The sequence below is a fragment of the Festucalex cinctus genome, chromosome 19, assembly GCF_051991245.1.
Source record: "Festucalex cinctus isolate MCC-2025b chromosome 19, RoL_Fcin_1.0, whole genome shotgun sequence".
Classification (NCBI taxonomy): Eukaryota; Metazoa; Chordata; class Actinopteri; order Syngnathiformes; family Syngnathidae; genus Festucalex; species Festucalex cinctus.
In genome coordinates this window covers 10,557,014-10,584,984 of record NC_135429.1, presented here as the reverse complement: position 1 = coordinate 10,584,984, position 27,971 = coordinate 10,557,014, and the positions used below count along the sequence as shown (strand labels likewise).

Sequence of the window (27,971 nt, the reverse complement as noted above, 5' to 3'; positions counted from 1 at the left end):
TTGCATTTGAGTATTTTGACTGGTTTGTTCGAAATATGTAGTTGAATGAAGAACCTAGGCAATATAACCTCAAAAAGGTAGTTTTTTTCTTTCCACAAAAAAATAAAAAATAAAATAAAATCTTACACGTTATTGACGACTACACTTTTTTTTGGCTTTCATTTCCCCCCAGTAACTTTAATTATTTTGCTGTTTATGGATAATGTGAAAATAAGAGTGGGTGGGCGGGGGGAATGTCAAAAACATACACATGCTTAATAAGTTAACATGAAATATGCCATCAAACAACAGCGAACTGATCAATAAAATTTTGCCTTGAGAAATAAACTCAAATCAACATTTCTGATTGTATGGTAACACACACAAAAAAAATACACGTTACAATACAGTTAATAGTTGGTTGTTTTAAGTGTACAAATAGACATGAGGGTATCACTGGGTGAAAGGTAGTCATTTTTGTTAAGTCAATTTTTTTTTTTCAGTTAAAAAAAAAAAAAAAGCATTTGTGTATCAAAGGTCACTTCTTGCAAAATGTCCTCCCAAAATTATTTGAAAACCTCCCCCACATACCCTTGTACTTTTCACAGAGGGGGGGAAACAGGAGAAACCCACATGATGGTGAAAAAAAAAATCAAATCATACGCATTTTATTATAAATATCCAGTTATGTACATAGAGTATCTTGACTGTTATTTGGCTGCAGCCTTGGCCTGGAGGTCCTTGGCCGTGCATCGGGCCTGGAAGGCGTTGAGCATCTCGCTGCTGGTCAGGTTGGCGCCCTTCATCAGCAGCCTCTCGCCGTCCACTGAGTTGGAAGACAAAAAACAGGAGGAACTCATCAGGACAATGGCCGGACAAAGTTAAGTGTGAGTAAAAGTCGAGCAGCGCGCACACAATAGGCCGGCGAGCCGCTGTTGACCTATGGCAGAGATACATGTGTTTTCACTCCTAAAATGACTCCATACAAATCATACAGCATTAGCACGAGTAGGGGAAATTTGCTGCTTGTTGGGCTTCCAAAACAAAATGTTCCCCATGAAGAATAATGGACATCTAAATAATTGGTTCATAGTCAAACTGCAGAAACTGCACTCTCACTAATGTAATGTAAAAACAGTTGGATTTAAATATTAAGCCCAGTATATTTGAATTTCATGTCTAAGATTCTTGTAAAATAATAAAAAAACAAACTTAGGTATTATTTTTACTTACCTGTATCATTGAACCACTTTTCCTATTTAAATACAATGATAATGTTCAAATTGTGCCCAATGTTTGAAATAGTTAGCCTAGTAGCATAATTGCTCCAATATACATAAGTATCACTCTGGCGCCATCTTGTGACATCTTGGTGCCAACAAACTATGTCAAAGTCAGTTAAGGCGCCTCATTTAGAGACATAAGTTGCGCTTTGCGGCCCTCTTGTGGCATTGATGGGAAATTAGTTGTTCACGTTCTGTGTTAGGATTGTTCATGTACCAGCATGTTTTCAGCATTTCTTTTTTTACCCTCGTTACATCTTCCACCTTTTATTTAATGCAATTAAATTAGCCACACTTACCATAAGTGACATCCACAAAAGGTTCCGATTCATCGTGTTTAACAATGGATATCACCTCGCAGTTTAAATTGGTCGATCTGGCCTTCCCCGAGCCCACCATGACCAGGAATTCCCTGCAGGAGGCGACCAAGACACATTTCAGATAACATGCATACAGTCCATTGCGATAGTGGCACATTTAAACCAACCTGGCTTTTATTAAGATATCAGTATTTAGTATTTACCATTAACTACATATTACGCTGGCACTTATTTAGCCAAATAAAACGGCTAGGAGTTTAGCCCTGATATGACTACTATTTTATTTGGATACACACAAAAAGTGGTAAATTGCCATTAGAAATGGCAAATTAGCAAGATGCTAATTGGGCGATCCACGGAGAAACTGCAAATGTTTTCATTTGCGTTATGAGGCACAACGCAAGACGCACCAAATTCATCCACGTACGTCTTACCGCGTCGACCGGACGTTGGCCTCGAACGGACAAAAGTGGACGGCGACTTTCTTCACCGCCTTCAGCACCACCGCCGCGTTCCTGCGTGCCGCCATGTTTATTTTCACCTTTCACCCCGAGGGGAGGGATGCCATGAGCAGCGCGATGTTAGAAATGGCCGCCAGAGGGAGCCAGACGACAAGTAAAAGATTTGTCTGCGAGATTATATAAACAATAGAGACTGTTTTGTATTTGTTCAAAACAAAAATATGGATTAAAGTTTGTGGTCATATATTTTACATCTTTTTATTATTGATCATTTTGTATGTTTTGCAAAGAAATACGTTTCAACAGGGTTTACAGAAAGAATGGTCCATCGGTAATATTTGTTGCATTAATTTAGATGTCTTTCACATGTAACTGATTAATTATAAATATATTTAGGCCTGTTTATTAGTTCATTATGTAGCTCATTATGTAATTTGTTGATTTATACACTTTAAATAAAAAAAAGTGAAAATATAAAAATGAACAGTTGTGTGATAATCTGTTCATTACTAGTCATTAATTATAAAAGCAATTAATTATTGTTTTAAAAATAATTTTAAATATGCATGTAACAAGTTATTGTTTAACAAATTTGATTAATTAGATGTTAAATTGTACATTAAGTCATTTAAACATGCAAATAAGATATGTGATTATTAAAATAAAGTATGTTACATGTAGATATAATTAAAATTATATGATTTTTACAAAATGAAATAAAATTGATCATTATCGTCAAATAAAGCAGTTTTCTTACATACATCTTTATACATCTTTTAACATTATTGTCTATCTAAGAAAGATTTTGCCCATGTGCCCCTTTTCAAATGCAAATGTTGTCATTGAGTAGAATACCAAAGTTGTATTATCATTCCATCCTCAAAGATTAATTGAAGGACACATAATGACTCTAATTTGCTTTCAATGCTCCACTAACCTATCATTTGCTTGTTTATCGGGCGGATAGTTTGGGTTTCAATTCCCGAAAAGGCTGTTCAAAGAGGGTGTTGCCAACACTTTGTGCCTCTGCCAATACTTGAACTCGGTCCCAGAACGCTTGCTACAAATAACCCGCTTTGAAGGGCATAACGCCCAGGTGATTTTCTTGACATTTGTGAGGCATGTGCCGTGATTACAGCAGCACCGGCACCTGATCGTGTGATTAACAACAAAATAACAGAGAAGCGAGCGTGGGCGAGGTTTAAGTCAATAAAGGAGGTGCCCCTAATCGAAAAGGCAAACCTCAGCCACCTCTAATAAGCACTTAAAAAAAAAGGATTCAAAACATGTCAGGGCCTTTCAAAACAGCAGCACATGACAAGATTGTCACCGTTTGTCAAGCATAACCAAAATGGCCGACTGCATGTGCATTGATTGATTTTTGTGCGTCATAGGTTTTACATCGGTTTTTAATTTCACGTCAGTCAAACGCATTGGAGCCAAATGCAAAAATGTTCTTCCTCTCAAGGGACGCGTCTGAGTTGGTTTTTGGTGGGGTGGTCTCATTTCTGGAGACAATCAATGTTACAAATGACAAATATAGCATTTGTGCTGTGGCGGAGTCCCTGATGGATGAATTGCTGCATGTAAACAATAGCCAGTTCGTTCTCTCAGGTCATCCCGCCCCCCCCTTGAGCATTTATTGTTCCACACTGTCGCCACTCTCTTACAGTACAAGCCCTAAAAATGACTCATGTGTGTGTTTGAGTGTCAAGGAAATGCTGGAGTCTCCGTCTAAATTTAGCCAGCATTGGTCTCCACTGTCCTACTGTCACAGGCGGCGGTCACATTTGTGTTTCAGGAAGGAGGCCAGAGGCACGATAACAACACGCTGGTTCACCACACGCCCTCGAAAAACACTCGCGGGGGGGGAGGAAGTGAAAACTCGTTCTGACTTCTCCATCCGTTTCGAGACCGCAAACTGGACTCAACTGCAGAAACCACCGGCCGTTTCTTTCAAGATGTGCGTTTGAAATGTGGCCGTTCGATTGGTGGACAAAGAATGTTGCCATTGGTTGCAAGGTGCCAAACAACCGTGCACGTCCTTGACACAATATGAGGTACACCTGTAAGAGCTAATGACTTTTAATATTATGTCTATGCGCAGATAAAAACGCACACTTGATTATGATATAAGGGGTGTCCGATTCCAATACTGTTAGCGAATATCGGTCCGATATCAGCCAGAAAAACAGTATCGGATAATATCCGTCTCCAGCCAAAATCTCTGATATTAGCACTCATATACAAGCAAAAGTTTGGAATAAACGGGTCATATTTTCTCATACCTACTTTTGATGACTACTGTTCCTTGTTTGAATAGCATTGCTTGATCATTTCATATTAATAAAATACATAAAAGCATGAAACATTCATGCTTATTTCATATTGGATCAATATCAGTATCAGACAGCATTCTACGCTGCAATATTGGTATCATATTGGAAGTAAAAAAGTTGTACCTCCACACCCCTAAATTACATTATTCATAAAAAAATTAATGAAAATAATAATTAATTTATTAGAATAGTTTACAGTTATTACGTATTTAGCATGTTTTAATTTATTACCTGTAATGGTTGATTACATTAATTGTGTGTTACATTCAAATGGAGAAAAAAAATACTGTATTTTATTATTAAAATTATTTTTTGTTAAATAAGTGGTTGACTAGAGTTAAAATAATGTACAAATCATTTGAGCTAACAATGAACAGTCATTTTATTAATAATGACTCATTTTGTTATTAAATAAAATAAAATACATGTATAGTTAATATGTCTCATGCATTTGGTTAAATAATTGCTTTATTAAAGTTAAGAAAGAAAGAAAGAAAGACAACGGCAAATTAGTAATCAAACAAGCGTTTCTTTTTGTTTCAAGACTCTATTTCCCACAAGACTTTGCGGCAGCAAGGTCCTCCCTGATTGGCTGCTTCTCTCCCCGCTGAGGCAGCGCGCTGCTGGCGGAGCAGCAGTGGGTCTCACTCGGCAGAAGCATCGGCAGCGGTACCGGCGGCGGGCGGCAGCGATTTTCGCTTCCACTGAAGAAATGTACGCAGTTTGAAGACGGCCACAGCCTCATAACCGATACCACGACACCTCCATTTTACACAGGCATCACAACAACGGGTGCTGCGACGCATTTGAACGGCGGGAAGCTTCTTCGTGGAAGACCCTCGTGAGGTAACAACTACTACGTATTATTTTTGTGTTAGTTGTATGGCTGTGTGCATTTTGTAATATTTAATAGTCGAAATGAATTATTAAACTGCCAAGCCATCCCGGTGACTTGTTGAACGTTTCCTCATTATAAATGCAAAAAGCCAATTACAGTGACATCGAACGCATCATCCCTAGCCTCCACCTCACTTGTGTTTACATTTTGACCATGTATGTGGGTGGGGGACCTGTCACTCACACTAGACACTTGATTAGGTACACCTGCGATACTGATAGGAACAGTACAGCAGGACATGACCAGAGTGTCACTGTAAAATCGAGCGTTTTAATATTTGCCTCCCCTGAACATGTATATCGGATGTTGTTATAAAGTACAGGTGCGTCTAATACTGTGACTGGTGAGGATGCAGTGCGTTCAGCTATTGTTTTGAATGCGTTTTCAAAATAATAGTGCATTTCTCACTCTCTAAATGAGATGTTCTCAAGTCCTCCCTATGTTATTCCAATGCATGGAGACACCTCCCCCCTCCTTGCCTCTTGGCAGCTCATCTCCCTTGCAGCAGTTTCACAAAAAAAAAAAAAAAAAAAAAAGTCGACTCAACGCACACAATTTGCACTTTGTCGCTTTTGCAACTGAGTGTCCTTGTGCTGGTCAAGCAGCACACGACTAGTGCAAAAGAATGTTTTGGGAATGGCAGCACAGCAGGGAATGTTGCAGCTTGAGGGACTCCGGATCATGCCGGCATGGAAATAAATGATTGGTTATGATTGCAGCTGTTAAATGTTAAGAGGGAGCAAAGGTTTCCAAGAATGTTCCATTGAGCAAAGATTTTGGTTTGGCAAATGAGCACGTGTTTCCTCAATTTATGGCCTTCCAAGGTTGTGGACTTCATTATAGCAGGCGTCTGCTCGTTTAATGTTAGTTGTTGGAGACAACTGTATGTATATACTATTCTAAAAAGCTTTTATTTTGTATTATTATTATTATTATTATTATTATTATTTTACTTTTTTTTTTATTTTTTTTTTTAGGGGAAGCTCAGTCAGATTAAGGGCATTTCCATTAATTTCAATGGAGAAAATTGATCGGCAAATTTCCTGGTTAGCGAGGTCGTATCAATGACCTTTCACAAGATTGGCGTAAAGGGCAAACGCGGAGAAATCCTACGTCTTTTGTTACAGCTCCGACACAGTCATTTTTTGCAAATACTCTTTCACTCTGTCATCTAAGATGACTTTTTGGTACTTCCTGATACCATTCTGTGGATGAAAGTACTTTAGCTGAGGATAATCCACCTCTGCCTTGTCAAAATGTATTTGAGCTGAGCACACATACGTTTTCAAGCCTTAACCAAGCAAAGCTTCTCATCCTCTGTTGTTGCTAGGCTAACAGCGCAGTGTTTGATTAATCATTGTAAGGGAAGCTACGGGAAGATAAATTACTCCATTTAGACCTAAAACAAATAGAACAATACCTCTCTCAAGGAAACCCAATTTGGCACCTGTCGCAGGTCTGGGCTTCCCTCGTTAGAACCAGTTTTCTACAAAAGCTGTTGTCATCTTGTATTGCCACTTGCTGCCTTGCCAACACAAGTTGACGTCAAATGCTAGGAAGCACAACGTATTATTATTGTTGTTGTTTATGACTTGTTGTTCAGTGTGACGTGGGCTTGGTCTCCCACACAACGGCATGCTCATTGTTGCTTATCTGAATTTATCATTTAGCACATTCAGAAAAAGAGAGACATGTCTTAAAAAAAATAACCAGCGATCATTTAATTGATATAGTCCTATGAACTGATCCCGACTAGACCTTTTTTTTTTCTAATCGTACAAATCGTGGAGCTGGTCACACTTGCAGGCTGTTGATTGGTCGACAGAAAATACGGGAAACCAACTCAATGAGAGGATAAACAACATTTTAACTTTTCATACGATTTTTGCTGATAATCCTAGCAGGTAGCTGTACTGTCCTTGTTGAAATGTCAATTTCACACCACTCTGACACTATGCTAAATGAAGTAAAAGTAACCAGATTGATGGTATGAAATTGAACCCCTGACATTCACTTTGTCGGAAAAACATCTTCTTGACTGTTGTGCCTCCGATACGGCAATTTTGTGAAACTCTTGCCCCTTTTATCCTGCCCATCATGCTGCGATCAACGAAAAGTGAAATTTCGCCGAGAGAGCGTTACCAGACGTAAAGCACAACTGATGAGACACATGAAAAGGAGGCAGGGCAGTTGTAATAATAAAAAGAGGATATTGATCTTCATCGCCGGACCCGCTGACCTTCCGAGAATTGATTGGTCGTTTGCGGCGCGCGGCAGAAAGGCCACTTGGCAAGCAAGCGTTCGTTCCCACATCCCATTTTCAGCAGCGAGAACACCCGCGACGAACCTCGGTCCCATCAGGAAGCTGACCTCGTGTCAGCCGCGGTGATTGCAGGCTGACGCACGGCGAGCTAACATCACAAACGGCACATCACACGGGTTGGGTGTCGACAGCGCCGCGCTGTTCAAACCGGACCCGTTTGTCCTGATGTTACACTGGGACCGCATTCCTGCCTGCGCCATGCTCGCTTACATTCATACACACACTGTGTGTTCATGGGGAGCAAACGCGCCGGATGCGATTAGCGGAGATTGCTTCGGGGGCGCTCTTGTGGGAAATCAGGAGTCTCTCTTCAGAGGCAGGCAGGCAGGAGGCACCGCGACGCGGAAAGCAGAGAGTGCTTCCTGTCTCGTGTTTTGTCAGAGGATGAATTACGCCAAGGTCAACAAAGAAAAATGAAAATGCGCCTGTTTACCTTCTACCTAAAAGTTGCGTGATCCCGTACAGACTTGAAATTGTCTTGAATGAAACATGATGTTCATTTAACTCATTTGCTCCCAAAAACATATAAAAACGTTCTATTAAATATTGCCATGCTCCCAAAGACGCAATTATACTTTCTTTTTTTTCTATGCTAAAACATGCAGAAGGCTTTGATGCAACCTCTGAACTGAAGAGAATGCTTGAAGCAATGGTAGTTACTACAAAAACGGCCAGCAGGTGGCAGCAAAGTATAAGAGATCAACCAGGGCCTTGTTGAAAACAAGCTCAATTACTCACAATTCTAAGTAGATTTGTGAATAATAATGAAACTTAGCTATTTTGCAATGCTAATTGCTGCAAAATGGAAATAGATAGAAATATACTTTTTTTCTCTCGATGAAAGAAGAGACTCTTATCTTTGTTTTGGTAGGCTCCATGTTTTTATAGCACAATATTCTGTGGGCCTTGCAAAATTTTGTTAAAATGGCTGGGAGTGAATGAGTTAAGGTAAAAATGTTTGTATTCATGATCATGTGATGGGTTCGATCCCAGGCCATTGTGGCAATGTCGAAGGATCCTTGAGCTCGATACTGAACCCCCAGTTGCTCCTGATGCAGTAGGTGAATGAGAAAAGTGCTATATGAAGTACCATCCATGAATGTTTACAAAAATGATGTGTGATAGGTTCGTTGACTACTCGAAATTGTCATCAATTTACAAAAACAGCAGTTAAGTTAATTGAAGACTCAAAGTCTCCCCGACTTTTCTAGTCTTCCTGGAGTTAGCCTGTTTTGAAGGGGCGGTCCTGTATGGATAATATATATACATATTATCCAATATATTGCTAAGTTCAGCTTTCGTTTCCATGGCAACAGTTATTGCGACGAGGCAAGTGGCAGCTTCTCTTCAAGCTGCTGGTGTAAATGGCAAGTGAGGAGGTTAAAAGGAAAATGAGCCCCCAATGAAGACAAAATTCAAGTATATTTTCCCTCAGGGAGACAGCACTTCATCCACAAGCGGCCAAATTACTCAAATTCTGACATCTTCGACAAACATTTCAGCATTTAACGCTCATCAGAAGCTAATGCTAATTGGCTTTAATAAGTAATCCATGTAATCCAGAGGTTGTACTCCAAAACCTCACTTGAAAAATAGCAGATATTCCCCCAGCCTAGTTTCAAAGTCATGTGTGCAGATAATGGATGTGATGTCACAAATCAGCAAAATACAGGCCCATTTTGGGAAATTATTTGTACACGAGCCATTAAAGTCAGTTTTTCCAAGTACGTCCCCTTTAAAGAACTTTGCAGTGCCTGACAAAGTAGTGTGGCGGCATCTGAGCTGGCCCCCCTCGGGTGACAGCTGAGCACCGCGGCATCTCTGCAGTACCAATGTCAGTGCCGCATCAGCACCACCAGCGGAACGAGGAGAAGGAACATTCCGCCTCGCCGCCTCCCTGCACACACTCAGCAGTGCCGTCAATCAGGGCGACTGAAGAAAAAAAAAAAAGTGCTGAGGAAAATTAAGATTTTTTTACTGGCTTGGTCTTGTAGCGCATATGATGAAATGTTTGTGTAGCTTCGTAATCTCTATAGAATGTCGACTGTGGACGGTATGCTGAGTATTTTGACACATACTGTCAAACCAGTGTTCCAATATGCGTGTCATGAGATTAGGAGTTTATGACAGACAAGTTGTAGTCGTTGCACAATTATATGTTGTATCTGTCAAACAATATAGGCTTAACAAAAAATATTTATTGTGTGCTTGAGCTGGTCTAAAAGTTACCCGGCAAAAAGGCGAACTCTGCTCCCACAGCAAAATCAATATACAGAAACTGGAAATAATCCAAAGTGTAACGAATACGCAGCTTAAGCGCTTGTCAAAATCCTCTTACAAGCCGTCATAATAAAAGCAAAGCACTAAATCAATCTTCGAGTAACGCTCTCGCTGTGAGATGGGAGTTCCCCCCCCACCCCCAAAGCCGGGAATTGGGAACGATGCCATTTGGTCAGCAACCATGTCAGAGTGACCGCTTGCTCTTTTTGAAGGCTTCATTTGTGAATCGTGACACATTTTTCAAATATTTTCCCTCACCCTAAAAAAAAAGTCAAATCAAGGACACCACAAACTTTCCCAGTCCGTTAAGCTTTCGCGCTCCCGAGAATCTAAGAATAACATCAGGGATCAAGCATCCAGGAAGTGAAAGGCCTCTCGCCTTCCTCAACAAGCCACTCTTTGTTGTACTCTTGCATTCTCATCCACTCTCTCGATTCTCTGTTTATCTTCCTTCCGTTGCACGTCGCCGCCGTCTGAACATTTTGCAATCAGGCTCACGTCTAACCTGAATCGCAAAATGGACACATTTGATCATTTTACCCGCCCCCTGTCTCAGCTGGATAAGAGCTTCTATCAACATGGGCACTCACCGAGTTAAAAAAAAACAAAAAACCCAGGCAAGCTCTCTTACTGAAGCTCTGTGATCAAAGAGATGACCGCTGGAAAATAGCAGGAAGTGTCAAGTACTTTTAACGGCTCCGTTTTGTTTTTGATGGAAAGTAAATGTAAATGGACAATAGAATGGGATCCAATTAAAATATTGGAATGTGAGTATCTGCTTCATGTAAAACAAACGTTGTGAATATCCATCTGGGATACTTCAGTTTGCTTTTGTGTAAAAAGCTACCGGGCGAAGAGAGTATGGGGTCTTACGGTTATGAGATAAAACAAAACAAAAACAAAACAACGTTGGTAGAACAACAAAGCAGTTCCATCCAGACTCAAAAGGAAAGTGACAAAGTGGGTCAATATCTCATTTGCATTTGATGATAAACGTGTTTACGAGATAATGTCATGCCTTGTGGTTTCTATAGAACAATGTCACATGTTCGCAGTAGACGGATGAGACTTTAAGATCTGGGGTGACTTAAAGCGGCAAAATGAAAAACAAGTCATGGGACTAACTTACTTGAACATGGGCTTTGTAGTGGTTGCGTAATGCGACACAGTAATTAAAACATTACCTATTCGCCCTTGGCGGAGGTTCAAAAATGTAGCTAAAGAATTGGAGGCCAGAAACTCGGCTGTCAGGAGGGAACTGAAACAGTTTTATAGGCATAACCTCATGCTGTCTTCAAAAGAAAAGAAAAAAACAGAGGAATCTCAGCAGACAGGAAATAAGGCGATTGGTCAGTTTTGGAAGACGTCCTGCTGAGTCGGCATTGCATTTCCCCCCCGAGAGAGAGAGAGAGAGAGAGAGACAGAGAGAGAGAGAGAGAGAGACAGAGAGAGAGAGAGACAACGACACAGCAAAATCCCAACTGGTCTCGTAATCCGATTGGAAGCATGTCACCAGCGACACAAACATTGGTTTGTGTTCTTTCTCAAACCTGCATTTGTTTCCTGTTATGAAGTTTGATGTTTCATAGCAAGACATTGACTTTGTCGTCACGCTCCGTAGTGGTAGGATTAGTCGTGAAGGGCACCCGGAAAAGGCCAACATGAAAAAAAAAAAAAAGACCACACGGATGCCTCAAGAATAAACCAAGCTTGAGCCCGCATAAAGTTGAACTGTGTAGAATGTGCCACAGACGATCGTGCCGATCTGTCAGCTTTATGAGATCGTCAACACATTAAAATTCTTAACAATCTAATATCGTCATATCGCCCACACCTAACTTCTTCTATGGCATTTAATTTTGTCCATCTGTTGAGTAGCCAAATTTGGCAACAATATCTTGAGGACAAGTTAGTCTGAATGGCCGACTTACTGTGTCTTTTCAGGTATAGCCTCTTGAGACTTTTTGTGGAGCTAGTCATGATAGACATGCTGAGTAAGTTTCATGTTGCCATGTGAAACTGGGTGTGGTGGCTGTGTTTTTTATTTTTGGTACCAAGATAGCTGCTTTGAAACCAAAATGGCTGACCTTATGTATCTTTTCGGGTATGGCTTCTTGATCCGATTTTTTGCGGGTCTCCTCAACATGATGCCTTCCGAATTTCACGTTGCCAAGTGAAACAGGCTCTGGAGGCTGAATTTTTAAACAATCCCCTCACGCCTCATGCTTGGCCTTTAATTAAAAGGATTAATAATGGACTAAAAGCCTGCGTGAAACAATGATTTGCTTGTGTTAATTGTCGGCTTAGAGGCTTTATTGAACAACTCTTATGCTTTGCTTTGACCCGTGACTCTTTCTTCCCCCGCTCATTGCTTTTCAGTCGTCAGCGCTTCTGCTTCATTGTTCCTTTTGATTTGAATAAATGAGAAAACGTCTTCCTGCCTCCTCGGGCGCGTTCACAATAAATGCTTGCTACTATATTCACTTCCCTTGCTGCTTTTGTATGCAAAATCGCAGGAAGAGACGGTGGGGGAATTCCAACATGGCTTCCCTCCCATTTACATGCCCTAGTATACACAGTATCTTACACACACATGCACGCGCACACACACATGGCCTTGTGGCAATAAACACACCCAGTGTTTTTGAAAAATAGCAACATGACTTAGTAACATGACATTTGGTAGGCATGTCTATCATGAGTAGGCCAACAAAAACATTCTTAAGAAGTCACGTTCCAAAAGACACAGAAAGTTATCCATTTTGGTTCAAAGTGGCCATTTTAGGGTCAGTCTGGCAAACGTGGCAGTAAATAAACTTTTTAAAAATTCATTCCTCAAAGTCATTTTTTGCCTTGTAACATTAAATTTGGTTGGCATGTCTTTCATGAGTCAGTTGATCCACGAAAAAAGTGTGGAGAAGCCAAGCCTGAAAAAAAACGCAGGATGTCAGCCATTTTGCTTCAAAGTTGCCATTTTCGCTATTCCCAGGTCGCCTTCAAAGACGGAAAAATCCCATCAGATTTGAACCAATTTTGTTTGTCCAAGTTTTATTCACGATCAACCTTAAAATTATAGTAATAACTCAACGACGTCAGATGGCCTCATGTCCCAGCTAGTTTTGAAACAATTTATCAAATAACTAGATTAGAAAAACGATTGGCTGGCAACCAGTTCAGGGTGTACCCCGCCTACTGCCTGAAGCCGACTGGGATAGGCTCCAGCTCCCCTGTGACCCTCGTGAGGAGCAGGCGGGTAAGAAAATGGATGGATGGATGGATGGATGGATAGATAGATTAGAAAAAGTCTACCCTGAGCAAACAACAGCTGACTGCACTCTCATTTACTGACATACGTCACTCACCAGGGTAGGCCCCGCCTCTTAAAGCCACACACATTCAACTTCATAGATGCTACAGTGTAAAATGTGAAGATAAGGACCTCAAGTGGACAAAAATAACACCTGCACCTTATGTAAACAATGTATATTGGTATTGCTGTTCAGTATTGCAAGATCAATTTTTATCCAATTCATCGATGGGATAATAATAGAATACTTGATTCTAAAATCATTTGGTAGCTGCAGCCCCAGGCTCAATATTCTCACTCATGTCCATACATGACATGGTCACGGCTCCACATTTCACATATACACGCACACAGGCAGTGTACATATTGTTTGCAAAGATCAATCGTGTACCACAGCCGCCACACTAATCACTTAGTGTGGCCTTGCCGGGTCGTTAAACCCACTGTACACTGAAAGGAACACCGCTAATGACTTTGTGTAGCCTGTCACACAAACACACACACGCACACAGAGTTGCGCGCCAACAGACGTTCCCAGTTGTTTCCAGCTGTTCATTCCCTTCATTTGTCCAGCAAACAGAAGCAATGCCGCGATTGTAACCCGCAGACAATCCCGAAACACCCACCCCATCCCCACTGCAGCGCCGGCCGTGTTTCCCAAACAATTGCAGCGCTGTTTCACAGACTTCACATCACATTTGTCCCTGATGATGTGTAACGCCGTCTCGCATCCAGTCCTACGCTCCACGCTCCTTGTCGGTGTTCGACATGACAACAACGTTTAAGGGCCATTTTTACAATGTTAGCATGTTTAGGCTGCAAAATGGGATTTAAAAAAAGCCCAGCTAAAATGTCACGTTTTAAGTGCTTACATTTTCCTGAAAGAGGTCTCATAAATCTTTGGATTTTTTTTTTTTTTTCCTTGAACGTATGACATTCTTTGTGGTAATCTGCGTAAAATGTTTATTTACCAACCGAAGGTTTTGTTTCCAAATGTTAGCACGTTAAGCCGCCAAAGGTCCCATAAATCTTCCTTCAGTAATTTGCACTAAATGTTTACAGAAAACTAGACGGTTTTTGACCGCCATGGTTGTTTCCAAATGTTCGCAAATTCAAGCTCCAAAATGTTTTGAACTGCCAAAACTAATCTATTTGAAAGGCTTTGGCCCCATACCAAAACTTTGTATAAACAGGCTCCAAAATGTTGGAAGCTAACATTCAAAACTTTACACTATTTAACCAATTTTGACTAAAACCGGTGGTGCAGAAACATACCCCAACTTATTCCACTTGTTCATCTTCTCGGGGAGGCTTTTAATAATGTACAACGTAATGTTAAACCCCTGCTGCAGCCATTGTTGTGCAGCCCACATTGCCACCTGCTCTAGAAAGAACTTTCTGGGTCGCCGAGGGATTACCACAGTCCAGGCGGAGGGGTGTGGGGGCGGATTTGGGGTCCACAAATGGGTCAGAAGCGACGTTGACGGCTAGTTGCTAAGCAGGAACACGATCAGTCAAAGAAAACAAAAGTCTCACTTCCTGTATTTGGGCTTTTTTTTTTTAAACTCAGGTTAGCTATGTGTTAGCATTTGGCTAGCTTCCTCATAAACTCATAAAAGGTATTTTACAAAAGCGAGACATAATGATCAATTAATCGATTAGTATGGGCATCCGTAGCCAAAACAAAATTTAATAAAGATATATGTAACATTAGTGCCGATAATGGAAACGAAAGTCTGTCTTGTAATTATATGTCTACCGTTGCGATTATCGGCCACGTTAGCTGCCAAAATCTACGTTAGTCGCTAAACGCTAAGCCTATAAAAACGTAGTAATCACAGAGTAATCCTAACATTATTACAGGCTACAAACCTGTGCTTAACAGTCACGTCCTTAATTCCATTACATGGCTTCAACCAGAGAACGGTATCGGCTGGGATTATGTTAAGTCAATAACTGGTTCATTGAACAACTGAGCAACATTTAGTATCGATCAAGTTAATACAAGACCATGATACCAATATTGGAACAACAGTCAACAATAATTCAGCCTGCAAAGCCGGTTTGACTTAGCAACATAAACATTGGTAGACATGTCTACCGTGAGTAGACGCACAAAAAAGTCTCAAGAAGCCATGCCTGAAATGAAATGACACTGGAAGTCTTTCATTTTGGCTTAAATCTGCCATTTTATGTTCATTTTTACCATTCCGAGGGGTCCACCATGTTCTATAATAACTATGTAGGACCAAAACTGCCAAAATTAAAAATACATAAATGACTAAATAAATGAGCAAATGACTAAAAGTGGTAGGACATAAAAATATACAACGGCGGACTTCAACCCAAGACACACTTAGGACCGCCCCCTCATTTGAATAACATTTCATCCTGGCAGAGCGTCTGCAGCATGAAATTAATAAATGTGAGAGCAGAGTGTTTTTTTTCATTGATTGATATTTAATTCTATTTATATATTTATATCTATTTATTTTGACATTTACCTTTATATTTATTTTTTTTTTTTAATCTTGTGTTTTATTTTTGCATTTATTTTTATATATATATATATATATATATATATAATCTTCAATGAAACTAATCATAAAATAATAATAATAATAATAATAACAATAATAATAAATAATAAAAATAAAGTAATAAATTAATAAATAAATAAGTATCAATTTTAGTGGCCCGCCAAGTAATTGCTCAATAAGTCATGAACAATGGAGCCGTTATAGTTGCTGTATATCAACTACAAATATTGAGAACTTGCGTAGGCATATCGATAATCTATCGGGAGAGAAAGTATCACGATTTATCGCGATATTGATATATCGTCACACTCCTAATGTATATTGTTGTTTTTATTTCCAGTAATATTTTTTTATTTCGTTTTTGAATGCTATTTTTCTAATATAATTTTTTTCACTTTGTCATTTATTTAGTCCTTTATTTATTAATTTTTAATTTTGGCAGTTTTTGTCCTCCGTAAATAAAATCCCAATTGGGTATCACTTTTCATTTTTTTCTTTTGATGTTGCCCGCGACTAATTGCGCCAGTGGGAGTCGGCGGGGCCACAAGCGGCGGCATTCCTCCACCGCCAGGGCGGGACAAATGGCCATTCACAGGGACATGACACAAAAGGGGCTAAAGGAAGAGATTAGGATGCGAGGCGGCACATGAGCTTGAGGATGCCAGCCTCCTCTTCCGTCCCCCTAGCAACCCCGTAACCCGCGGCAACAGCTGCTTGATGATGCACAGACACAGCACCGGTCTGCCGCCACTGATGATGTTACCATGGAGATATTTGTGCTTTGTTTTCTGCGCAAGATTTTTCTTGTGTTTTATTAGCTCTACTAGCTATATCTGTTTGATGGTTAAATTAAATAGCGCCACCTGTTGGTAGAGGTTTATTTGGTTCCATAGTGGGGACATTTTTTTGTTTATTAATTTTCAAGTGTCATATTTTACTAGCTACACACGATTGTGCTCTTCTTTCACCTTCTGTGGTGTTTTTTCTCCTCAACCTTGTTTTACATTTTGACATAAATGAAATGTGTCCCCTCCGGTATGCTGGGAACATACTTTATGGAATGGTTGAATGAGCGCCATTATTGTAATAATTCAAGAAAAACATCCAAGACTGATGTTGTTCCCTCCCATTAGGCAGCATTCCTGTCGTTCCTCGCGGGGCCTTTTTGAGGGCGTCCAGCCCCAAACCGGCACATTCCCCGGGGTGTCGTTATCCTGATGAGGCCCGACAGTTGGTCGGCGTCCTCCCGCCGCAGCAATCCCTCACAAATTGCTGGATTTATCCTCCCCCGCTTTCAAGGAAATCAGTCATGGGAGGATTATACATGACTTTTTCAAGCAGCTTAAAAAAAAAAAAAAAAAAGTCAATCTTGTCGTGGTGCCCCCTGTTGGATTTGCTTTGCATCTCAGCCTGATCGCGTCGCTTTCCACGTGTCATCAAGTCGTAAAAGCAAGTTGTTATCGGTGTCAATGAATGTCATGTCACGCGTTACGTACCGTGCCAAGTGTAATTCTATGAGGAAGTTTTATGATTACCGCTAATTGGTTTTGTTGGCGTTTTTCCATGCTGCAAAAGGCGGGGCGGTGACCCCGCCTTTGAAAAGGGGAGGAGGTGTGCCCCCTTCCAACAAGATCTGCATCTTTTTTTCTTCTCTGTTGTTAGATTGTTTATAATTAGTTTGACACTTCCTCGTTTTTTTTTATGATGCACGGAACTGAAAGTGGAGCGTGTGAAAGTGAACGCTGGGCAAATAAAGATCGTCACAAAAAAAGAGGAAATAAGTGCACATGTCGGTCTGTATTTTGCATTTTTATTTACTTGTGGCACACACCCTGCCAAAGTCAGGCCACTTCCTGTATGAGGCAAAGGCACTAGATGTGTACTCCGTTGGGATTTACAGGCCTGGGGGGGTCACTTGGGAAACAGCAAGTGACCCCCAGACAACTTTGACAAAAATGTGCGAGGCTACAAGGAAGTGAAAATGGAGGAAAATATTCTGTCCTCTATTTTTGGCATCCATTTCCGAGTGTGAAAATGTGGCACTTGTCGTCCATTTTGTGGAAGGACAATACAGGGTTTGTGCTCCATTTTGGAGTGTACAACTAAAGCAATCGTCCTCCATTTTGAAGCAAAAAAATGTTCCATTTGGACTTCATTTTGGAGAGTAAAAATGTGACATTTGTCCTCCATTTCGGAATGTGAAAATATTGAGTTTGTCCTACCATTAATTTTTTATTTGCATGAAAATATTAGTAGAAGTCCAAATTAGTCATCCTAGTGTGTCTTTATGGACCCTGGGACAGAAAACTAACACATTTCCAAACATGTATCACATAGATGAATAATTAATCACCCGAGGGGTGGCATCCAGCCTTTAAATTGACAAATTGATTTATTAATGGTTGCATCTGTTACTTTCATCCATAAGTGTAACACGAGCGTGGCTGAATGATGCAGTTATCCTGTTTCCTGCTTTCGGCAGGACATCTCCATTTGTCACCCTGAAATCATCAGAGGCTCTGTCGGGGTGGGATTGCCATGGCAACACACGTTCCCAGCCACCAGTATGACATGTGCGATGTTTACGTCTGCCGGCGTTGTCTGATTCCGACCCGCCCCCAACCGCCAAATGGCCTTCGTGGGGGTCAGGGCACAAGATGGCCACCAGCGTGTGTGGATCATCTGTTTTCTGCCGTGGCAGATTGGCCAGGCGGGTAACTGCCAGAAGCACGCTGCTTTCAATGTATCAAATGGAACGCCGTTTTATCCAAGAGGACACTGCGGGCAGTCTTATTTGTCCTCAATTCAAAAGAAAAACTGCAGAAACCATGCCGCACTGAATTTTCCACAACAAGAAAAGGTGAACATTACTAATTATATCCAAGAGGAGATTATGGGTCAAGTGGACAGTGTGGTATATACGGAGGACAGTAACATGACATGCTAAGAAAAAAACAGTGGATTCGAACAAGTGTGAACAGCTTAATCCCAGAGTGTTGCCGTGGCAAGTTGGCAACGCAGTGCTACAACACACTGTCATTATTCTCAATCGCAAATCAATGCTCAGTGGCTTATTGTCAATTCCAAAACCAAACGTTTTTCCCTTTCTTGAAGATGCTAAATTCTTAACAGAAATTTTCCCACAATTTAGAACTTTTTTGGCCTTGAAATTGAGCTTCCTACATCTGATGCAATTCGGACATGCTTTAGTCTACTCTAACCTGTCGATATTGCTAACACAGCCCGCACCAAGGACAGGAAGTGTCATAACTCTCATAACTCAGCCCACCAAGCGTATCAATTCCAAGGACAAAGCTCCGAATATTTATTCCCCGTGACTAATCGTACCCGAGTTTCAAGGTTTCTCTGACACTCGCATATGTACGGGAGTTGTTTTTTTTTGCAGTCGAATGGACTGCGGATGGACATGTGAGCAGGTTGCTGATGTTGACAGTCTTGCATTCACTGCAGCAAAAGTGCACTCTGGGCCACCGCAACGCTGATCTCTGCTGCCACCTGCTGCATAATCAGCACTTTGGTCCCATCAGGATGAAGTATACAATATTGCGTGGAATGTCACAGTGGATTTATTTGAAAACAGTTAACTAATGCAATTAAATTATGTACAAAAAAAAGGATGACAGGTGCATGTTTTTAAAATAAAAGTCTATAATGCAGGAGGGAGAATAAAGATGTTATTTTGATTTATTTTTACAGTAATTTTTCTTTACTTTGTTGACATCTATGAATTAATATAACAAATCATTTATAATCATTTATTAAATTGCATTTACTGTGAGAAATGGGGATGCTGGGGAAAACAAAAAACAATAAATCCTTATTTCTGAATCATTTTTAATCGTTTATTAAATTTTAAAAAAATTACTTTGCGGTTATGAAGTCAAAAACTAAATAGTAACATATTTCAACTAATATGCAATATGTTACATTTCAGGTTAAAAATTGTAACTGATTACAGTAATAAATTATTATAAACCTCATATCAAATAATTAACTTTATTATGTTATAAAAATGTAGAAAATTGAAAATGTTTCTAATAAAACAGATTTTACATATGAATCTTTTGAAAATTAATTTTCAAAATGTGAACGCATAGCAAGAGCAAGAGTAAAAATGTTGATTTTTGTTGTGAAATGTATAAATTATGTTTCAGAAATAATGATAGACACATGAATTAATAAATAATAGACAGATATTTTCTAATTATTTTTATTATAACAAATCTAGTCATATTATTTTAATTTATTTCACATGAATATCATAAATGTCCAAAAAAAAACTCCGAATTTTTTTTTTTTTTTTTTAAATGTTCACTGGCACAACAATAATGTACATTTATGTACCTGTATTTAATATCGAATCTGCTTGGGGGGAAAAAATGTAAAAAAAAAGTATTTTGTTTTGTTTTGTAGGTGTTCAATGTGCTCTCCTGCTCTGGTGTGATGCGTCATGGCCCCCGTGCTGAGCGGCGTGTGGTGGGGGCCGGAGGCGGCCGTGGTCGGGGCGGGGCCAGGGGGCCGGGCGGCGGCCTGGCTGGTGGGCGCCGACGTCGGTGGAGACGGCGCCCAGCTGGCCCTGGTGGTCGCCCTCAGCACCCTAGCCGCCCTGCTGCTGCTGTCCGTCTTACTGCTGCTGTGCACCAGTTGCCGCGGGTGAGTGCAATGCATGATGGGAGATGGAGTCTTCGTTAGGCATGTTAGCTCCACACACATACATAATCTATTGATAACCTGAAAATTTGTGTGATGAAATGCTCTGTTTTGTCGTGTTTTGCAGGCAGAAGAAAGCAGCCATTGCGCATCCAGCGGGAGACAGAGTTGACCTCATGGATGGAGTGAGGGCACAATTAAATTATTATTTTACATAAATCAACTCATTTGACTGTTTAACTGATTTTAAAAGGGTCATTCAATTAAATGTTTTACTTTTTAAAAAATGTAATCATTTTATTATCTTACAAGCAAAGTACAAATATGAATGAATGTGTTGAATTATTTATAAAGAAAATATTTTTTAAATATAGAAAAATGGTGAAATCATTTTAAATTAATATGAAATAAAAGTTCAAAGAAAACATGATCAGACAAAAAATATATATTTTTCAATAAAATTTTAATTAAATATAAGGCATGTCAGATTAGCACGTCATTTAAAAAAAATAAGTCAATAAAGACAAATAAAGAGATGGTTCAGCTACAACTTAAATCCCCCCTGTCCCAAATTGCCAATATTTTACAAATTCTTTCAGATTATGTAAATTTATGAGTGCAACTGTTTTGTGACATTATATTTAAATCAACATAATTACAAATGATGGCACACTGACACTTTCCCTCTTCATAAATCAGCATTGAAAAAAAAGACGTCAACGTGTGGCTTGATTGAGCAAAAAGATGACATCATTGATAGTGGCGCTGCAATGACGGCTCACGTCCACTGGGTGTCGCTTTTGCCCCAGCCTGTCGTCTTGTGCGTCTGTCTGCCCCTCTGCAGAAGGTAAACAAGGACCCCAAAAAAAAAAAAGATCTCCCTTGTCCTCATGTGAACCCCTGACGTGTGCGTTTCTCGCTGATGAGGAGGCGGAGGAAGAGGAGGAGGTGTTGTTTGAATTCTTTTTAACTCTGCAGAGGCTGACGCTTCTCACCTGTTTGTTTCTAGGCGAGATCACAGCAAAATAAAGAAAAGAAAAGCAGGATGTCTGCCCTTGAGGTTCAGGGATATTTTAATGCAACGCAGACTTTTGTGCATTGGCCACTTTCACGATGAGATCCTGTCAAAGTGACATCACACATTTAATAGAAGGCCTGACATTTATCCTTATTTACCTTTTACACAGAACCCAGCAAAGGATATTGCAGCCACTGTATGCCCTGCTGTTCTTTATAACGAGAACGATACATTATATTCAGCTAACAATCTTATTTTAAAAATGACGTTTTTGTTCTTTCCAGACGTCGGACAAAGAGACCATCAGCCAGTCGGCCGACAGTCCGGTGACAGACGTTTGCGCCAGCAGCTCCCACAACGGACCTTTCACCAGCGGTACAAGTACGTCAAGGCGGCTCACTTTCGACCAGTCGGGAAGGCGGAAGCTTAATTGTGTTGCGTGTGTTTGCGAAGTCCTCACAGACACGCAAGCCAGCAGCCCGCAGCCGTCGGAGGAGATGCCCTCTAGCCAATCGGAGCACAGGTCCTCCAAGTGTCCGCAGGGACGCGAGCTGCCCAGCATCCCGCCCAGCAGCTCCCTGGTCAGGGGCAGCGCCCCGCCCACATCGGGGGACAGCACATACGAGGTCGGTAATACAGCAACGTTGCAACGTGCAATATATAGACATTAGAGTCTATAAAGTTAAAAAAAAACACACACAAAAACTTTAAAAATGAGAATGTAAAAATATTGTTAAAATTAATACTTATTAATTAATATATATTATTTTCACAAATATCAAAATATATTGTTTTGTTTGTCACTACTTTTAATTGTGTATAAACATCACTAACAGGTCAGTGATCACTGCAAAAACACATTTATTGTGCTTTTGTTTATTAATTTTGGTTATCTTGGTTATATAAAAATAAATGTTTTAATGTATTTAAATCTTTTATAAGAGATTATTAAATATTTCTAAATAGAAACATATGTCTGTTATATCTTATCATTTTAAGAAATATATTTTATAGCATTTTTAGAGCGACAGGAGGGAGCACACTACAGACTACAAGGTCGTTTTGGATACAAGATGCATACAAAATGTTTTCCATATTTAAGAATAGCTTTTAAATTTTATATTTTTCAAAAAACTAAAAATTTATTATACATCCTATTATTTTTGTATTGATTTCACACAAAAAATAATGTGTTGGTACAGCACCTGCATTAAACAAAAACAGTAAATGTGAATGGTTTTTTTAGGGGAAAAAAAATGAATATTTTTTTAAGAAATGTACATATATTTAAGAAAGCATATAAACTATAAAAAATATATATACGCATATAAACATCTGTATGTTTATTTTTAGTTATTTCATTTGAAATAGTTTTTTTGTAACCTGCAAAAAAAAAGTCATGAAAAAATGGTGTTCAGTACCTGATGGTTTAAAATATAGATATTATATATTTTTTATGCAGGTGGTGAAAGAAATGTCAACAGCGTCACGTGACGTCAGCGTGGAGGATTCACTTTACGAGACAGTCAAGGAGCTCAAAGACCCCCCAAAGAATCTGGGCCTCCCCAACGGTACTGCCGGCCCGTCTCCCGCGGATGCCCCCCCTCCTCCGCCCCTCGTCAACGGCCACGCGGGCGTCCCTGCGAGCCCCAGCACGCCCGAGTACGCCTCGGTGGACCGCAACAAGAAGAGCCGCTACAGCGCCGACCTAGAGGTCAAACGGCGGTCCAAAGACGCCGGTGGCGGCGGTGGACTTCCGTCTCCCGGGCTCAAAGAGGAACCCGAGGATTTGCCTCCGCCGCTACCGGAGAAAGTTCTGGACGAAAACGACAACCAGCCCACGCTGATGAACGGTCACGCCGGGCCCGAGCTGCACAACGGGAAGGTGAGCCGTTAGCGCTTTACAAGGTGACAACGTGTTGCTGCCGTGTTTTACGGCCACGCTGCGCCCATGCGGCCGTAAAACTCCACAAGTCACCGTTTGAAATGCAAATAAAGTTTTTGCCAGATGCTTCCTGCTCACTGCTATTCACTTTTCCCTCCTCCACTTACTTGCTCGCAGAGCTACAAATAAGGTTCCTTACCTGATAAAGGGGCTACGTTAACAATATGCTTCCTATTCTAAAAGTGAATAGTCCTCTCATAGTATATAGTCATCAGGAATTTTGACTCTTGCTTTCCAACCCCCCCATATACAAACACACGCGCATATATACAGTCTATGTACATGCATGTTTGCATATTATTGTGCTGTATGTAGACCCCCGGGGGCTGATTTAAGATTAACCCTGAGTAGTTCCCGCTCCCCGCGGTTTACACTCGCATACAACCAGGAGGTGATTTGTCTTGTCAGATCATATATGTGTGCGTGTTGGGCGAGAGAGCCGGCTGCTATTCGTCCCGGTGACAGATACTCCGCCGCCATGATGGATGATGCTGCGTCCTCGGTTTATGCGCCGGCATGGCCGCACTGTATGTAAATGCCCTCGGGCGGCGGTACAGTAAACGCACACACGGCGCCCCGATCGCTATGTCAACAAACGGCGAGACCGCTCGCCCGCCGTCTCGGTTCGAGATGCGCCTGCGGGCCTTTTCATAAATGAGTTTGACCCACTTGACGGCAGCCGTCACGGTCCCTGCTTCCGCTGTTGTTTTGCAGATGCTGGCATTGTTATTGTTATGCTATGCTAGGCTGTACCAGTTAAACAGGAAGTGTGGATAACAAGTGTCGGCATGGATGGCATCGGAACTGACACGCTTGTCCAGCTAGCTAAATGTAATTAATGTCATTAACATGATGTCTTTATGTGCACTTAATACATATAAGCAACATATCATAATCCTACAACGTAATCTGTGTATTGTACATACATTCAAGCAACTTACCAAATAAGATTCCCTTCTGCAAATTTCACAAACATAAATACAGAAATATTATGTTTATGTGCCTAATAAATGGCAAAGGTACCAATATGGTTTCTTGCCTGATTAGCAATGTTTGCAAAAAATGGTTCCCTGCTCGTAAATTGGAAACGATAAAAGTCTAGGATAAGGAAGTATGTCAGTAAATATGGTTCCCCATATGGACCCAGGTTACCAAATCTTTTCTATCTGGCTAAATTAGCTAAAATGTTTCATCTGTAACATTGCCAAATTTGGTACCGTATGCACCTGCTAAATTGATTGATTGATTTGAATTAGAAGAGAGAAACACTTTGTAATGACACTTGTGCCTCAGGGGTGCATGACGTGTCACTCTGCCTAATTGGCAGGCGAAATAAAGCCAAACAGAAAAGCTTTTTAGCAGCTAGAGATTGTATGGCAGATCCATAAAAGTAATCATGTGTCCATATCCATAAGTGTATTGATTAATACTCTGCCTAAAGATGCAGTGATGGATGACCGTCGAGTCTCACGTCGTCTTTCCCAGAACGCCGATTAAGCATCCATCATCATTACATCCTCCTCCGCCAGCCATTCCGAGCGCTCGTCCGACGGAACAAAGTGTCGGAACGAGTTGGTAAAAATTAGCGTTGCTTCCTGAGAGACTTTGTAGCCCGAAGATTGTTCTAAACGCGCACTTTGTGCTGCTTTCGCATAGCTTCGCTCGCCGTCGTCTCCGGAGATCCACAACGAGGTGCTGCCAGAAAATGCTCCCTGACTCCCCGAACGTGAGCTGTTCACACTTATTCCCCAGACGGAAGCTCTTTGCTCAAGGCGAGCGCCAAACAATGAAAAGATGACAGAAGATCAGACAGTTTGCTCCGAGGTGGGGGAACCCACCAGGGGCTCCACCATACGCACCCGTCTTGACTTTAAGCGTTTACACATTTGAAACGGGTTAAACTTTATGTAACAAAGTAGCGAGATACACTTCTTACCCCTAACTGGCTACGTTCTTACCAAATATGTTTGGTTCTTGTCCCATTTAAATACGGTTCCTGACCTGCTAGCATGCTAAGTTACAAATATCCACTAACTAGCTAGGTTGATTAGCACCTAAGTCACTAAATAAGCTTCTCTACATGCTAACCAACTGAGTTACCAAATATGGTTCCTTACCAGGCTAACCTACCAAATGTTGTGTTTCAGTCTTTCAAGTACTCCAACGTGGACCGAACAACGGCGGAGGACGGTAGCATGACCTGTGAAGACAAGGAGCACGACTACAGCAGCATCGCCGAGCTCAAAGGCCTTATCCCGGCCGGGTCCTCCGGGGATCTTTACGCCAGCGTGAAGGACGTCTACGCCCAGCCGGCGGGGGACGGCGCCCAGGACGGCGCCGACCCGGGCTACGAGAGCATCCGCATCCCAAAGACTGGAGGCGGCTCGGACGAGGGGCCCGCCGCGGACAGCTCAGAACCTGACTACGAGAGCGTGGGGGAGTTGGGCCTGGGTCGGGAAATGTCTCGTCTTTGAGCGACCAATCATCATCATCATAGGCTAGTCGGCACGTTTTGGTACACTTAGGGAGGGGGATTGTCATTGGTACTAATACCCACCTAGTCGTAGCAAATACCTCCGGATGACATATCGCTCCACACATGCTGCATTTCAAAGAATCTTGAAGAATTTTGAATGTTCCTGAGGCGAGTGCGGATTTGAAGGGCATGCCATTCAGAGAAGAACACAAACCCGACGTTTGTTACTTTCGTATCAAGAGCATCTGCATTCATGCGGTCAAGGTTCAAAGTCTTGAGTGTCCCGAATTAGTGGTGGCACCTTTTGTACTTACCCACCCTATGTGCCAACCTTTAAAGACAACATTTGAGTCCCGTCCCAATTCAGGGACCATTCAAGGACACACCTTACATGTCAACCTTCGAGAATGCACCCTCAAGTTTGAGTTGGAATTAACGGCAGGACACGTCGAGGGCCTACCTCCGAAGACCCACACTTTGGAGATCCATCCTTAAATTTGAGCTATGGCGCACCCTTGAGGAGGTGCCTATCTTCGAGGGACCACCTTTAAATTTGATTTCTATCCCAATTCAGGGATGTGTAAACGTCCAAGGACCCACCCCACCTGTCCACCTTCACAAATCCAGCCTTAAATTTGAGTTCCGTCCCACTTTTGGGCTGCCACCCTTCAAGGACCCCAAACTTCCCAGCAACTTGGGCCCAAATAAAAATTTGAGTACAATTCCCTTTGAGAACTGACCCTGTAAGCAAAACCTTCGAGGGCCCACCTTAAAATTTGCATTGCGATCAGGGGTGGCACCTTGAATTTGAGTTATGTCTCACCTTCAAGGACCCACCCGACACATCAACCTTTGAGAACACCCTTTCCCACCAACTTGGGCGCACCCTAATATTTGAGATGCCATTCACCCTTTGAGGACCCACCCTACACACCAACCTTTGAGGATTCATCTAAAATTTGAGTTTTTCTGCACTTCAGGGGTTCCGACACACTAATTTCTGAGAACCCATCCTTGCCTACCCATCAACGTGGACCCTCCCAAAAATTAGAGTTTCACTTCAGGGGTGGCAGCCGTTTGAGGACCCACCCTACATGCCAGCCCTTTTGAGAGCTCACCCTTTTGCACCAATCCTCCATAAACGTGACTTTCTCGCCTTTCTAGAGATTTCTTAGACTCCCCCACTTGGCTGAAGATGCTAGGTGGCTACATGCTAGCATTGTATTTGAAGTCCCACATACTGTATAATGGGGACAGCGCTTCAGTAGCGTAATAGATGCCTTTACCTAATTTTTTCCTGCGGTCCCATATGTGCATTTTCCTGTGAATTTACTATTTATTTACGACAACGTGCCATTGTGAACGTGTGCCTGCCTGTCAGAAGAAACATTTCAGAGGTTTCCAGCCCTTTTATAGACGGCAAACATTCGGTACGTGTTACCTTGACTTTCAAACGACTTCATCTTGTGCAGATGTGATGCGAAACGCAGACGCTTGTCAATTATCAACGCAGACGATTCGTACGTGATCTTGCGGTACATTATTTCGTCTTCGCTTCCTTGATGGCATCGGAGCACAAGGTCTACAATCGTGGTACAGTATTTTTGTTTTTGTTTTTTGTTTCCTCTGCACAATTTCAATATGTTAGCGCTTAAGTGTATAGTAGCACAAGAATACTTACTACAAAGCACTATTTTAACCCAGCTTTACCTGCGGGAATATCGTGAGTTTGCATCTATTTCTCCTTTTTATTATTATTATTATAATAAGAGCACTGATGTATGTGTGCAAACGGCATCATCCAATGGCTTGTCACTATGCTTTTAGCTAGCAGTCAATCAGATGTCTGGAGAAAAAAAGAAATTGGTACAGTGTGTTGGTACATTTTTTTTTTGTGGTACTTTTATTTAAAAAAAAAAAATGAATTCTACGTTTTGTGTGAGTATGTGTGTTTGGTTGTGACTATTTTGTGTAAATATCAAACAATCCATTGTATGTGTGTGTGTTTGTGTGTGTTATATATATATATATATATATATATATATATATATATATATATATATATATATATATATAATTATTATTATTAGAATTGTGGCTATTCAGGTAAATAAAAACACATGCAGCCTGA

At 41.1% G+C, this 27,971-nt stretch overlaps 2 protein-coding genes across 2 annotated transcripts; one reads left to right on the top strand and one right to left on the bottom strand.

The window, feature by feature from the left end:
• Nucleotides 1–631: 631 nt before the first annotated feature.
• Nucleotides 632–2,164, bottom strand: mrpl53 (mitochondrial ribosomal protein L53). Its single transcript, XM_077506267.1, has 3 exons — nucleotides 2,017–2,164; nucleotides 1,562–1,674; nucleotides 632–805 (listed from the first exon to the last, which is right to left on the bottom strand). The coding sequence occupies exons 1-3, from the start codon at nucleotides 2,109–2,111 to the stop codon at nucleotides 690–692; spliced, it is 324 nt and encodes a 107-aa protein (XP_077362393.1). The 5' UTR covers nucleotides 2,112–2,164; the 3' UTR covers nucleotides 632–689.
• On the top strand, nucleotides 703–27,971 carry pag1 (phosphoprotein membrane anchor with glycosphingolipid microdomains 1). The gene is made up of 9 exons (XM_077506265.1): nucleotides 703–866; nucleotides 3,845–4,103; nucleotides 4,927–5,228; nucleotides 20,165–20,404; nucleotides 20,529–20,586; nucleotides 21,704–21,800; nucleotides 21,873–22,045; nucleotides 22,882–23,304; nucleotides 25,512–27,971. Exons 4-9 carry the CDS (start codon nucleotides 20,202–20,204, stop codon nucleotides 25,836–25,838), a joined length of 1,281 nt encoding a protein of 426 aa, XP_077362391.1. The 5' UTR covers nucleotides 703–866; nucleotides 3,845–4,103; nucleotides 4,927–5,228; nucleotides 20,165–20,201; the 3' UTR covers nucleotides 25,839–27,971.